General features: G+C 38.2%; 2 protein-coding genes across 3 annotated transcripts in view; one reads left to right on the top strand and one right to left on the bottom strand.

Annotated features, from left to right (window-relative positions):
* The first annotated feature begins 2,927 nt into the window (after positions 1-2,927).
* LOC139924207 (uncharacterized) lies at positions 2,928-9,231 on the top strand. Its single transcript, XM_071915187.2, has 4 exons — positions 2,928-3,010; positions 5,113-6,090; positions 7,945-8,162; positions 8,346-9,231. Exons 1-4 carry the CDS (start codon positions 2,966-2,968, stop codon positions 8,413-8,415), a joined length of 1,311 nt encoding a protein of 436 aa, XP_071771288.1. The 5' UTR covers positions 2,928-2,965; the 3' UTR covers positions 8,416-9,231.
* parp8 (poly (ADP-ribose) polymerase family, member 8) overlaps positions 9,203-12,866 on the bottom strand; it is a 79,304-nt gene continuing 75,640 nt past the window's right edge. For both annotated transcript variants that reach the window (XM_071915176.2, XM_071915177.2), the window contains exon 26: positions 9,203-12,296. In XM_071915176.2, coding sequence (XP_071771277.1) covers positions 12,194-12,296 — 103 coding nt within the window. In that variant the 3' untranslated portion in view covers positions 9,203-12,193. The remainder of the gene's footprint in view (positions 12,297-12,866) is intronic.

Here is a 12,866-nt window from a genome sequence, read left to right as displayed (position 1 = left end):
GAGCATATAGGACCAATGTTTCCTCTAAGCTATGTGTCTAATAATTTATCACATTGACCAAATAATATCTTGTCTCCAGAAATTTCATGGATATCAGTTGGTTTGGAGGTGAATGATATTAGATGCAGCTTTGCCACAGATTGGGTTTTGTGAATTAAATCCAATGCAATATAAATGATCAATAATAATAATAATGATCTAAAAACGTGGTGTGAGTTAACAGGTTTCTATGTAAATCCAGAGTTTGCAGGATTAAAATACAGCACATACAATAGCTTTTTATGCAGCAATGAAGTTTCATTGTTGATGTTGGACAGGCTCGGCTCAAAGACAATCAATGAATACAACTTTAAATGAATTATATCAATTCATTAAAATTGATGAATCTAATCGTTTACAATGAATTTGTAAAGTTCCATTTATTTTCTAGATTTTTGCTTAAATTATAGGTGTGCAAAATGCGTGTTATTTTTCTTTCCTGCTATCAGTTTCACTCTGGAGCTGCATGTTGTTTCTGCCTCCAGCTGTCTTCTCTGATCAGATTAGGAATCGGGACTTAATCCGTCCTCGCTCTCGCGTGGTTCAATATTACTAATGTATATCCTATTGGCTGCATTTGACAGATGTCTAAAGCTCCCTCAATCCGATCCACATAGTTTCACTGCTGTTAAATCCACACGATTTACGATTTTATCTAAAGGCTGACGGCGGGAAAAACAGTTTTATACCTCAAGATGATAAATTCAGCCAGATAAATCAGACACATTTTTCTTTTCCCATTACTTGTCGTTGGTGATGCTGTAATCATGTTTTAGAGTCTAGAAGTGAAATTGACATCTAAAACTGGAAAAATGTAGAGTTTATAAATGTTCAATAGGCTGCAGACGAGATAACTTTTATAAATGCATATTCCTTTCATTTAATCCTGTTTTATAACATGATTAGTCGTTTGTTATTCTTATCAAATGGCGGTATAATTTATCCCAGTCTTTAAAACCACATTGCTATACAATAGAAACGACTATAGGCTCGGCTATTGAGCCTATATAACAACTTTTAATTTGACAAAAAAAAAAAAAACATCCCCTGACTGCAAAAGTCAACGTTCAGCATTTATTTTCTTTTAAACAGAATATTACAAAATATTATGCATGCCATGAAAGAAAATACATTAGGCCTAGATGTAGGATTTGTTGGTTACTTTTTTATGATTAAACTTGCATCGAGGCTGAATGTTGCCCTTTTTATTTACTGTGTTAAGCAGGAATTTCACACATGCCAATCTCAACAACATCATCTATGTTAAAACAAAAGCACCTAAAGCAAATGTTCATATAAAGACCATGAACGCAGAGCAAATGAAAATGCTTTTATAATAAAGACAACTGAAACACCAGGAGAGGCAATTCGGCCTCACCTGAACAAGTCTAAGCCCGTCTCGTTCCAGTTCAAGGTTAAATTGAGATGTGATTGCTGTCCTCTGTCCGCAGGCTACATACTGTGATCCATACCGGGCATCCTTCGTGTCTGTGTGGTGGCTGAACACCGGAGGAACTTTCATACCATATCATTGATGTGAAGTTACCGGACGCCAACAGCGGAGAAGTGTGTCAGTCGCCTGCTGGGCTGGAACAGACCTACAGCTCCCCGACGGTTATTCTGTCAACAGAAAATCTCGTTTATTATGGAACTGCTGTGTGACCGTACAGATCAGACATGATGTTAAATACATGGATTGGACTTGATAGGGAACTGTTCATGAGTCCATATGGTCACATGGTGGACTGCAGCGTCACTCCACGGACAATAATTGGAATCCAATCAGTGAGCGGTGCTCTACTGACCTCTGATGGCCGGCGGCGGGTACTGCTGGCGCATGGAGCAGTGATGCCGCCTTCAGGTGCTCCTCGTAAATTTCCTCGAGTGGAAGAAGAAGTGAATACGATTTGTGAAGCACTTTTGGTCGGAAATAGGCAAGGATGTAGTGGAGGGTAAACTCTACGAACCAGTAATCCCTTAAAATAACCTTAAATCTTCATTAATCCGTCCCTTAATTAATGCAAAATCCCTTTGAAATTAGTTAAGGGAGTGATTAATGGAGGAGACCCCATCCAAACTCACTTAAACACCCCCTTAATCTTGACAGCTTACTTTCTAATATAATGAAAAATTCAGGGAGACAGGAACTTTTCCATTAATAAGTCATTAATAATCTTGTAAACCATGCACAAAAGGCATAAGAAATCCTTTAATTACTAGTGTCTCTATGAATCAACCCACGAATAAATCCCTTAAAAACCCATGATACTAACCTCACTTTTTAAAGCTATGTTATTTTTAATGGATAATTAATGCTTATATAATGGAGAAATTAAGGACATTTCAGGGATGAAATTAAGGGGCTTGGTTTCATAGTACACCGTAAACTGTTTAACCAACTTTTAATTTGCAGAATAGAGTTTACCACCTTATAAGCCTGACAATCTTTATTACATAAATTCACATTATAAATTATAGTAAGTAGTATCAATCTAATCTAAATTACATAGGGATAGGGTATTTTAGCATTTTAGAATTTTTATGGCTTATGATGATCAGCTACTGGAGGTCATAGTTTACCCTCCTTTTTATTTACCACTACATCACAAGAAATAACAAAATGGACCTGGTAATTAAAGTAGGCTAGAATTTTGGTGGCTGTATAATTTTAGAAATCAAGCGGCACAGAGCTACGTTATGCTACAACGTAAGAATGAAGGGGAGAAAATGAGCATGAAGCATGCAATTGACTCAAATCACACTGGAATTTTCCTTTAATCAGGGCTACCGTTGAATTAGAAGATTCCGACAGCACATGAAGGCAGCCACAGCGCGAGACAACTTGAAAGTGAAACCCAGAGTGTGTCAGGGTCCTATTGTTACCTTGAAGCTCGCAGCTCGGCCGTGCATTCAGATAAATCATTTAATGTTACATTATTTGAGACGAAAGGAGCGTCTGTTCAGCATGGAGGTAGGTTGGATATCTATGAGTTCAGGAAATGGCTTTAGTGGCGGTTACATGTTCTCTTCAACATCACTATCAGAAAGTTTAGCTATTCGCCAAGTACAATGTACAAGGAATTTCATAGGCTGCTGCTTGCAGAAAATCTTTTATTCAGACGCTTGGAGGGAAAACAAACAACAAAATGTAGGCTACTAGCTACTTATTGTACGTCGCTCTGGACAACAGCGTCTACTAGCCTATATGACATAATGTAATGTGTTGTAATGTAACATGCTAATATTAAAGGTGAAATAGGCCTACATTCGAATTTCAAGGTTTAAAAATGTTCCTTTGCCCCTGTACGGTTAGTCTTGCACAGCAGTTGGCAGCAATGTCACTTCCGGTTTAGCGATGTAGCCTTCAACATAAAAGCTCTTGGCATAAAAGTTCTTGGCAATTATAGGCCGTCCGCACGAAAACCTATCAGCCTTTACCCCACACGTAGGCTACAGATATCGGATAATTCAGGTTGTCCTGAATAAATTAATGAACTTTTTGTGTTGATACAAACCTTTGAAAATGATACAGATCACAGTAGTTGCCCTCAGTGTGAAGTCATAAAATATTTTCAAAGTTAATAAAATAGTTCTTAAAACAGCTTGAGAACCTGTTGTTTAGTAATTGTTGTAATTTTAGCCTATATGTTTATGAATATTATTTAACACAATTTCCTACAGCTTTGAAAAGCATCAAGTAGGCCTACTTGTTTACCATTAATTTTAATTTGGAAAATCTAGATGGGAAGTTGCTGGCTGGTTGCTGGTCCGTTGATTTGTATGGCTAATAATCACAATGAAATAGTGCTTCCCTTCAAATGGAAAAAAAATCTGTGCTTTTTTAAATGGTAACATAACTTAAACAGACACTAAATAATAAATGAACAAATGCAAACAAAGTATGTGGCCAGCATATCACATAGCACAACAAATTGTGTGAATGTAAATGTAAAAATGTAAATTGTGTCAGTCATTTCTGTCAGAAAGCGTATGTCTTTGCCTCTTTTACGGGATCACCTGCTGCTGACTGAAGTACAGATCCTGTACAGGCCCACGCCGCGGGTGTTGAATTCCACTAGCTGCGGCCACACTGATCCGTCGGAAAACAGACAGAATTATTGACAGATAGCTTTTGGTCCATTGGGCTGTTTTGGAATGTCAACATGGTGGGAGAGGCAGAAATACAGTAGCCTAGCTTCACTCATAACGGTGCTACTTCATAGAAACAAGTTAAATTAACTTGAACAAATTGTTTTATCACTCATATTGGGTTGAAAATAGGAAAGAATGTCTAGTTTCTTCTTTCTCGACATTTTCACAACACAGCATTGCAAGTCGCACTGGTGCTCTTAGTTACAAATTTTAGTCGCACCATCTCCAAAAATCGTCGCAAAATGCGACTAAATGGTCGCACTCTGGAGTCCTGGATCTGCAAGCTGACTTCACTTTACTGTCCAACTACCATGAGAACAAAAAATTCACACCACCAAATTTCAGGGTATTTGTTTTTATTTCATTTCAAAATTTTATTGTGGAAAGGACCCGGAGCCCTAGGCCTTCGTCTCGATCTTCATCTCAATTAAAAAATTAAAAGTCTCTGTTGCAGTTTTGTAAAATCAAAACTTTCAGCAGCTCTCTAGTTAGTCACATAGCCATCGGTCTTTGCGATTGAAAATGACCATAGGCCAATCGTGTCGGACTTTGAGGAAGACCAACATGTTTCAGAGCCATTTTACCTGTTTCGCAAATTAAGTTTTAGTAGCATATCTGAATATTTGACCTCAACTTCCCAGCATGTTTTGGCCTGGAGTAATTTGTCAATGAATGTGGTATTAATGATATTAATGTTCCCTTTCCAATAACTTAAATGCCATAGACCAATGTTGGCCCGATACCAGTGCTCAGTATCACATTGGTGCATCCCCTTCATTAAGCACAGTGAGAAAGAAAAATGTTTATCCAAATTGCTAAATGTGTAGGTTTAGAATGGTAAAAGATATGTAACATACTGCATTTACATGGAATACATCATGCAGCTAACTCAAACCATCTTTTTTTGTTGTTTTGTTGTAGTTCATCACAGAGGTCACTGTCACTGTTGATGAAGCAGATTACAAAGATACAAGTCAATTAATGGGGATTCTCAGAGATTACAAGCCCAAGAAAAAAGGATCCTGTTACCAAGTAAAAGGATCCTATGAGGAAATGGATGACGTTTTCACAAAACTGTCTACTCTAAGGCGTGGTTCCACTAGTGCCAAGAATGGAAGCACAAATCACCAGGATGACCACATTTCCACTCATGTCAAACCAGTTGAGGTAGCTGGAGTTGTTATGACCTACATTGAGCAAAAACACTCAAAGGAACTTAACAGAATTCAAGGAAACCGTTTCTTAATTGAAAGACAGCATAGCCAGAGAACACCACACAATAACCCTACTGGCAAAACAACTGTCACATTCAAACCATGCCATCGCAACATCAACCCAGTTCATGCCAATCTTGTCAGAGAGAGATTCGTTACATTCTACCAAAGAATTGCCTCAGACCTGCAGATTAAATCTCTCACTGTAGATCCACATGACCTCAAAGACTTGCAGAGAAGATTTACAGAGCTCCTTATTGAACCAAAACACGGTAAATATGAAGCAACAGTGACTGGAGCTTTTGTGCAAATTGTTGCATTGGAGGAGTTTCTTAGTCCAAGGCATAGAAGTTCAACACATACTCCAAGCAGCAGAATCTCTTCTACGTCGCATACACACAGCAAACAGCCTGAAGAAGAGTCATGCGCAATTTGTATGGATGCCATGAAAACAACAGAGAAAGAGACATTGCGATGCAAGCACTCATTTTGCAGGGGATGCTTGAAACAGGCTTTTGAGTACAAACCGGTTTGCCCTACATGCGGAGAGCTCTATGGCGCTTTAACAGGAACACAACCACAAGGAGGGAAAATGGATGTCACCAAAGACAAGTCATCTTTGCCTGGATATGAGAAATATGGAACAATAACCATTCATTACTATATTCCAAGTGGCATCCAAAAGGTAAGAACACAGAGAATAATGTGAGTTCTGCTGAAAATATTTTAAATGCAGCATGTCAGCACTGTGATCATTATTCATTTAACATCTTTCATTATGGATGGTACATAAGATCCCAAAAAGCTGAATTAAATTCTGTCTCCACATGTAACCTGGAATCTCATGGGGAGTCATTTATGGTGTTGAAGGAACCAGGGTGGGTTACGCTTGCTGCATTATGTGCATACATGTCATATATACCTTTCATCAGGTGTGAACGCTGACATTGGATACACAGGTTGAGGAAGGCCCCCTACCCTTTACACATATATGTTGTATATTATACAACACAGGCCACAGAAGAAAGGATACATTAGTTGAACAGTACAACTGTAGAAACGAACATCTTAGAAATAGTCATACATACAGGTAGAGGGAATTTCTTCTAGAGACATAAGGGACAACCAAAGCCCAATTATGTGCCAATGGCGATATGGTTTGGACACTGCCAACTAACTGTTCCTTTCATTTCCTATCAACCACGTCAAGGCTCCATCATGGGAGGTCCCTTGAAGAATTGTCTGTGCGCAAATATCTAAGCTTATAAAAACTAGGCTAAAAAGAGAGATACCTTAAATCAATTGCTGTGGTGTGGCTGCAGGTCCATGCAGTAATGTTAGAAATAAAAGTGACATAATAAGGATGAGGTAGATTTGTTCCCAAATGTAGGTTACTGTGACACATTAAACTGTCTTGTCTTTAGTCTTAGTCTCTACTCCAAAACACTGAGTTGCTAACCTGAAGATTGATTGATTGATTTTCTTTTATTTTCGTGTCATGCACACAAAGTGCCCAACCCTCATGGGTTTACAAGACACCAAAGTTACAGTTGCAGTGGTCATACATTTCATTACATTTCATTACAAAAGTACAGATTATTATACAGCTACAAATCAACATAAATAGAGGACATTTTACTAAAAAGTACATCCCTTACGTCCTCGTAGACAGGACAGTAAAGCAAGAAATGAACCTCATTCTCAATTTCACCTAACTCACACAACAAACAAAGAAGTAGTTATTCTTTGAATTTGTTAGCTAGCTAATATAGCAAAGCAACCACTGTTAATGTTAACATTTCCTTACTAGCCACTACTAACACTAGCTTCTACGCGATATGGTAGCTATAAATCAGATGTGTTAACAAGACAGTGGTAGCTAACCAGATACTATGGTTAGATCAGTCAGATGTATCAATGATGAAATGATCAGTTCTCAGTCAAAAACAGCACAGAAATTAACAACGTCCAACAATGTTTGGATGCCCAGTCTGCTGTGCCAAGCATGCTGTGAGTGAGGCTCAGTCCATTCTACTGCCTGCCCATGTGTTCTCCAGGGTGGTGAACCACGCCAGCAGTGGCAGGACTTAATGGGTGTTTTTATTGCCCTGGAGGGTCTTGGACATGTCAGGCTTGGCTCTCTTGGGCTCTTCAGGGTGCCTCGCCTCCTGTGGCAGGGCTGGCTGGACATCCAGCTCACCTCAGTAGACTCAACACACCCCGTTGTGTACTTGTGGTGTATGGTTTTGCTCTGCTTGTTCTGTCTTGTCTTGCATTATTATATTGGTGTTTTGTCTCTCTGTCATAAATTGCAAAAAGCATTGATTAAACAACAATGTGCACTGAGTTCTGTTGTTCTACTTTTATAAATGCAACCAGCTGTTGCTAGCCACTGTTACCCAATAGCTTTGGACCTCCAATATGGCCACCAGAGAGTGCATTACATCAACTGAAAGCCCTCTATAACTTCCAGTTCAGGACATGACATCACCAAGCAGAGCCTGTATTCATTGGAAACTTGTGTACCCTTTAACTGTAGGAGGAGCATCCTAATCCAGGTCAGCGGTATGAAGGTGCATCACGTACAGCTTATCTCCCAGACTCCTCAGAGGGCAGGAAGGTTCTGGAGTTGCTGAAGCAAGCCTTTAATCAACGACTCGTCTTCACTGTTGGCCAATCTTCTACAACTGGCAGGAACAATTTGGTCACATGGAATGATATTCACCACAAAACCTCGACACATGGAGGCCCAACATAGTAAGTACTTTTTTTTTTTTTTTCATTGGTGCCATTACATTTTATAGATGTCCAATACACATTACTTAGATGTACAATATGATTAAATGTTATAATTATATTTATTTCCATCATGATCATTAAATTGTCCTCATGAGATCACAAAGTTTACAAGTAGCCCATGCAGTTTCTGTTTGTTTGCAGCTATGGGTACCCAGATCCTGATTATCTGAAGCGTGTTCGAGATGAACTGAAAGTCAAAGGAATTGAGTAACTCATCTGAAAGATTGTCAACTACGCATGAATGTAGAAGCTAAGTAAGAAATGTTAGCGAAATGGTACAGCTGTCTCACAGAATTTACTTATGGACATCATTTAACGTTTAACATGCACATGTAAATAGATGTCAGTAATTACGGCATAGTGGACTACAAATTAGGTGTGAAAATTAAGAATATGGTGATTTGATCTGACATGCTTTTGTTGTGATAATACTGAGAGGGTATTCTTTACTGTGACTACGGGTATGAATGGGAATCAGCTAGGTACATAGCACTCGCACTGATCAGCATTACAGAAGTACCCATCGTTTCCATAAAGAATACTTTCTACTGTACTATAGTTTTCATCATAAAAGTGCATCTACATAGGAATAAAAAACAGAAGACATTAGCAAGTATCATAATCACATTAAAGAAGACCTATGGAAATGCTGCATTTATACAATGGTTACCAACACATAGTGTTGTGAAGTATTGTTCATACATAAAACACAGGAGAAAACAAGACAGATCACCATCTAGTTCCCTGATTATCACAAGAGTAAGCATATCAACAATTCACGGCTAACTGTGCTGTATAAGAATTTTCAGTACTTTGTAACGTGTATGATCAATCTTTGACATATGCCTGGTTTGGCTGTAATTAATTCCCTGCTACTTGTTTGCTTAGCAAACGAATACAATTTTTCATAAAGCATGGTTGAAATACCAGTTGGACCAAACACCTTGGCTGTGTATAAACAGGTCTTGCACTAAGAAACAACAATAAAGAAGCAGTGATTTCTCAGGAAGTTTGAATTTAATGAACATAAACAAGTACATAAGCTACTATTTTCATAACTTGTAAAAAGCCAAAAAACCCAATTCATTTGCAAAATGAGGAAATCGCTGTAAAAACTTAATACGGAAAATATTTGGCCTCCTTGTTGTTGTGGCAATATTTACATTATGTACAATATGTATTGTCATATATTTACCATTTTCCAATTTATATAAGGCACCAAATGCTAAATAGCATACTTCTCACTAGATTTGTGCAGAATACGAAGTAAGACATCCAGATTAAAGCAACACTTAATCACAACTGAATCAAATAAAATATACTGCTGACCACACTGAGTCTTGATCTTCAGTCCGTTGATTTCTTATAACTTTCCTTGTGGAAAACCACTGCTGTATCCCTCCTGTTTGCTGTTTAGTGTCCTCATAATCAACAGCAGCATTGATGTTTTACTCTCTTTAAGATGACTCGAAGATAAATAAAATTTGGGGCAATGAAATACTGAAGTTTGTTTGCTTGAATACTCTGGTCTAAAACATGAATATTGAGGATACAACATTTCATTTTCAGAAAATCACCTTCATAGTTGCATGTACCAGCGGAGGCTTAAGCCCTTTGCATTAGTTGGCAAATGTACTGGACATTTTAAGCTCTTTGCAGACTGTGCGATTTAAAATCTTTACTCATGAACGATGGTCGGCAGTCTTTGCTCGTTCAGTGCGTCAAGGTCCACGATAGCCGATCCATGGAGTCCTAGGTTCCGACAGTTATGGCAGTGTCAGAAATTTGGGAGCATATTCGTGTAGTATGACACGTACTCGAGTGACCGATTGGAGCATAGGGAGTGATGGCATGTTAGCGCACCAGCTGTATAACATGCAAACAAAACCAAACATGTCCAACTCAAAAAGAAAGCATGACGAAGGTACCAAAATCCATTGGGGGAGGGCAGATTCCTTGCCGTCAAAACATTGCCGTCATTACTGCCACCACTTGCTATTTCACCAACACCGATTTTAAATTCCCCAGGCCGCTTTTGTTTGGGGGCGGAGCTCAGACACTGTGCCGTCGGCAGACATAGGACACAGCCTCGCACAATGTGACAGTGGAATGGCTTCAAGTTGTACAGGACTGATAGACTGATAAATCTAAATTTTAATTCTCTCCAATTACACAGCACAGTCTGCAAACAGCTTTAGGTGCAAAATTATCAAGTTGATCATATTAAAACTTTACCTTAGAACAAAGGATGTTGTGGATCCTCAAACATAGTCGGAAAGTTACTTAGGAATGTGGCTTTAACCTATATACATGTATATAGTAGTGTTGCTTGTGAGTGTTTTAAAACCATGATTTATAAAACACATACTATGCAACTGTAAATGTTAGAAGTGAATAAAGAACCTACTAAATCTTTTGAAATGTTTTAAAAGGATTATACATTTTACAGTCTGGTAACTTTGTCTTACAAGGATGTGATATTTTAGTTTAGTGACATTGCCATTGATGTAATGTGAACTGGAGGGGGAAATAACTGAAAGACTAATAAAAGTCATAATTAATAAATGTTGGAAATGGAGACTCATCTCTAGCGATAAATTGGTGATGAAGCTAGTTTGAAGTGCATGGTTTGGTGTATCTATAACTACATTATATTGTGGGAAAATGTGTCATTTGGTCACTTAAGATGTACACATATCACCTCTTTTACCATTACTGAATACAGTATATTACAGAGCTCCATGAATATGATTTTGTACTGAAGATGGCAACTTTTTTGCTTTTTGGGTAATGGGAATTTTACTCAAATGGCCAAATACTGGAGTGTGATAACACTATTTCCCCAGAAATATATATAATACAATGAGTACAAGGGGCATACTCACTTTTCTGACTGGTCTTAAAAGCGCAGCAAGATATAAACAACAAGCAGCAAACACCAATTAATATAGAAAAACCATACCCAGAATCAAAAGACCCATTTCAAAAAGCTCATTTTGTTAACAAGAGAGCAAACCTTACAGCCACCCAATATTCAAAGTACAAAGTTCAATCTGAAATGTAAGGCTGCACACTACACTGCCTTTTTATTGACTGTAGATCTTTATTTCAACACAGCCTATTGGTATGCTGACCTGGCAGACTGTAGTAACCACTTTTGAGAAGGAATCTTAAATCCAGATCCAGATGCAGATGCCTCCCATTGCGAATCTGCCATATATTTCACAATATGACTTACACCATGTAAAATGTACTGGTTATCTTTTCTATTTTGCTTGATATATGTCAGTTAGATGTCAGATTACTGATATCTAACTGGGTACTTACTTAAATCAAAATTCCAGTCCCACTCATATTTCTGTGTCCCTCAATATTATTTACTACTGTTGAAAATACATAAAATTGTTTGTTTTTTTATCAGAGTGGAAAAAGCTTTTTTTTTTTTTTTTTTCAGATTATGACCAGTTAGAACAAATATATTATATTACATTCAAAAAATAAAGTGCATATCAACACTTCCATTATACAGAAAGTACATTGTACTTTAAAAAGGTACAACTCTTAGTAAACAAGATCAAGTGGTACCTTTTCGAAATGCAAACATCTTATATTTCCTGAAAAGGCCTCTTACTACCAGCAAAAGTCTCAAAATATTCACCAGAGTTCTACCATTTTAAATGTTCTCTAAAAAAGTAAAGTTGGCCAGCAGTTACACTGAGGCATGTCATTATCTTCAGAAAAACAGAATTTTTCATTTTACATATAAACCTAGAAAAATGTTTTCTTTCTACAGAGTTTCCTATTTTATTTCCAGATCTGGTTTCGAGCAAGGTATTTAAACATCATAGCTATTCTTTGAAGATTTTGACCCTTTACTGAAACCTCTTTTTATTCCACGTCGGTTGGAGCACACCTTGGCTCGTGAATCCGGCTTCCTATGGAGGTTGATGGTGAGGTGGAGGAGGCAGCAGTATTGTGTGGCGATCTGCTCATCCTGTGGCTGTCTGGTTGCCGATGACTCGCAGGATTTCCCGATGGATGCCATGGTCTTGCGTATTGATGCTTGTATCTCCCACCTGCCCATCTTCGTAGCTAAACAAGGAAAAGCAAAAAAAGATTTCAGGATAGAGGACAGGACAGAGATTGGATACTATTGACAAATGATCCATAAATAAGAGAAACATCACAAATGTGTTTTGCTATCCACAAACAAATATCTCTCAACTTGTGTCTTGTAAATTGTCATTTAAATGAGTGTGCAATGATTTGTACAATTGTATTTGCGAGTACATGTTTTCCCTTTTGGACACACGTTTCCAATTTCCATATGTATTTTTTTGCAATAAGCATTCTCAAACGATCCACACACAAATGTGGCTACTTCCTCCATGCGCCCAATGTCAGCAAGCCAGCTACCAGTAGGTGGCAGTCTTCCTCTTCTGTGGTGGTAGTGGTGCCGCCTTTCTGGGAATCAGGCAAAACAGAATGCAGAACGTCCACGTAGCGCATTTTCTCGCACGAGTCGCAGCTGGACTGTTCAGACCAGAAGCGTATTTCTGTGCACAGTCCAGCAGCTCTCCCGCTCAAGAGGAGGAGAAATACCCCGTGGAAATAGGCTGTAGTCTACTTGCATTGTGCTCATATAGCCAAGGCAACAACATC

This window comes from Centroberyx gerrardi, chromosome 8 (assembly GCF_048128805.1).
Source record: "Centroberyx gerrardi isolate f3 chromosome 8, fCenGer3.hap1.cur.20231027, whole genome shotgun sequence".
NCBI classification, from domain to species: Eukaryota; Metazoa; Chordata; class Actinopteri; order Beryciformes; family Berycidae; genus Centroberyx; species Centroberyx gerrardi.
This window is presented reverse-complemented; position numbering and strand designations above follow the sequence as displayed.

Coding starts and splice junctions, on each gene's coding strand:
- LOC139924207 (XM_071915187.2), top strand. CDS start 2,966: ATGTTACATTATTTGAGACGAAAGGAGCGTCTGTTCAGCATGGAG. Junction 3,011..5,112: donor AGCGTCTGTTCAGCATGGAG/GTAGGTTGGATA, acceptor GTTTTGTTGTAG/TTCATCACAGAGGTCACTGT. Junction 8,163..8,345: donor ACACATGGAGGCCCAACATA/GTAAGTACTTTT, acceptor GTTTGTTTGCAG/CTATGGGTACCCAGATCCTG.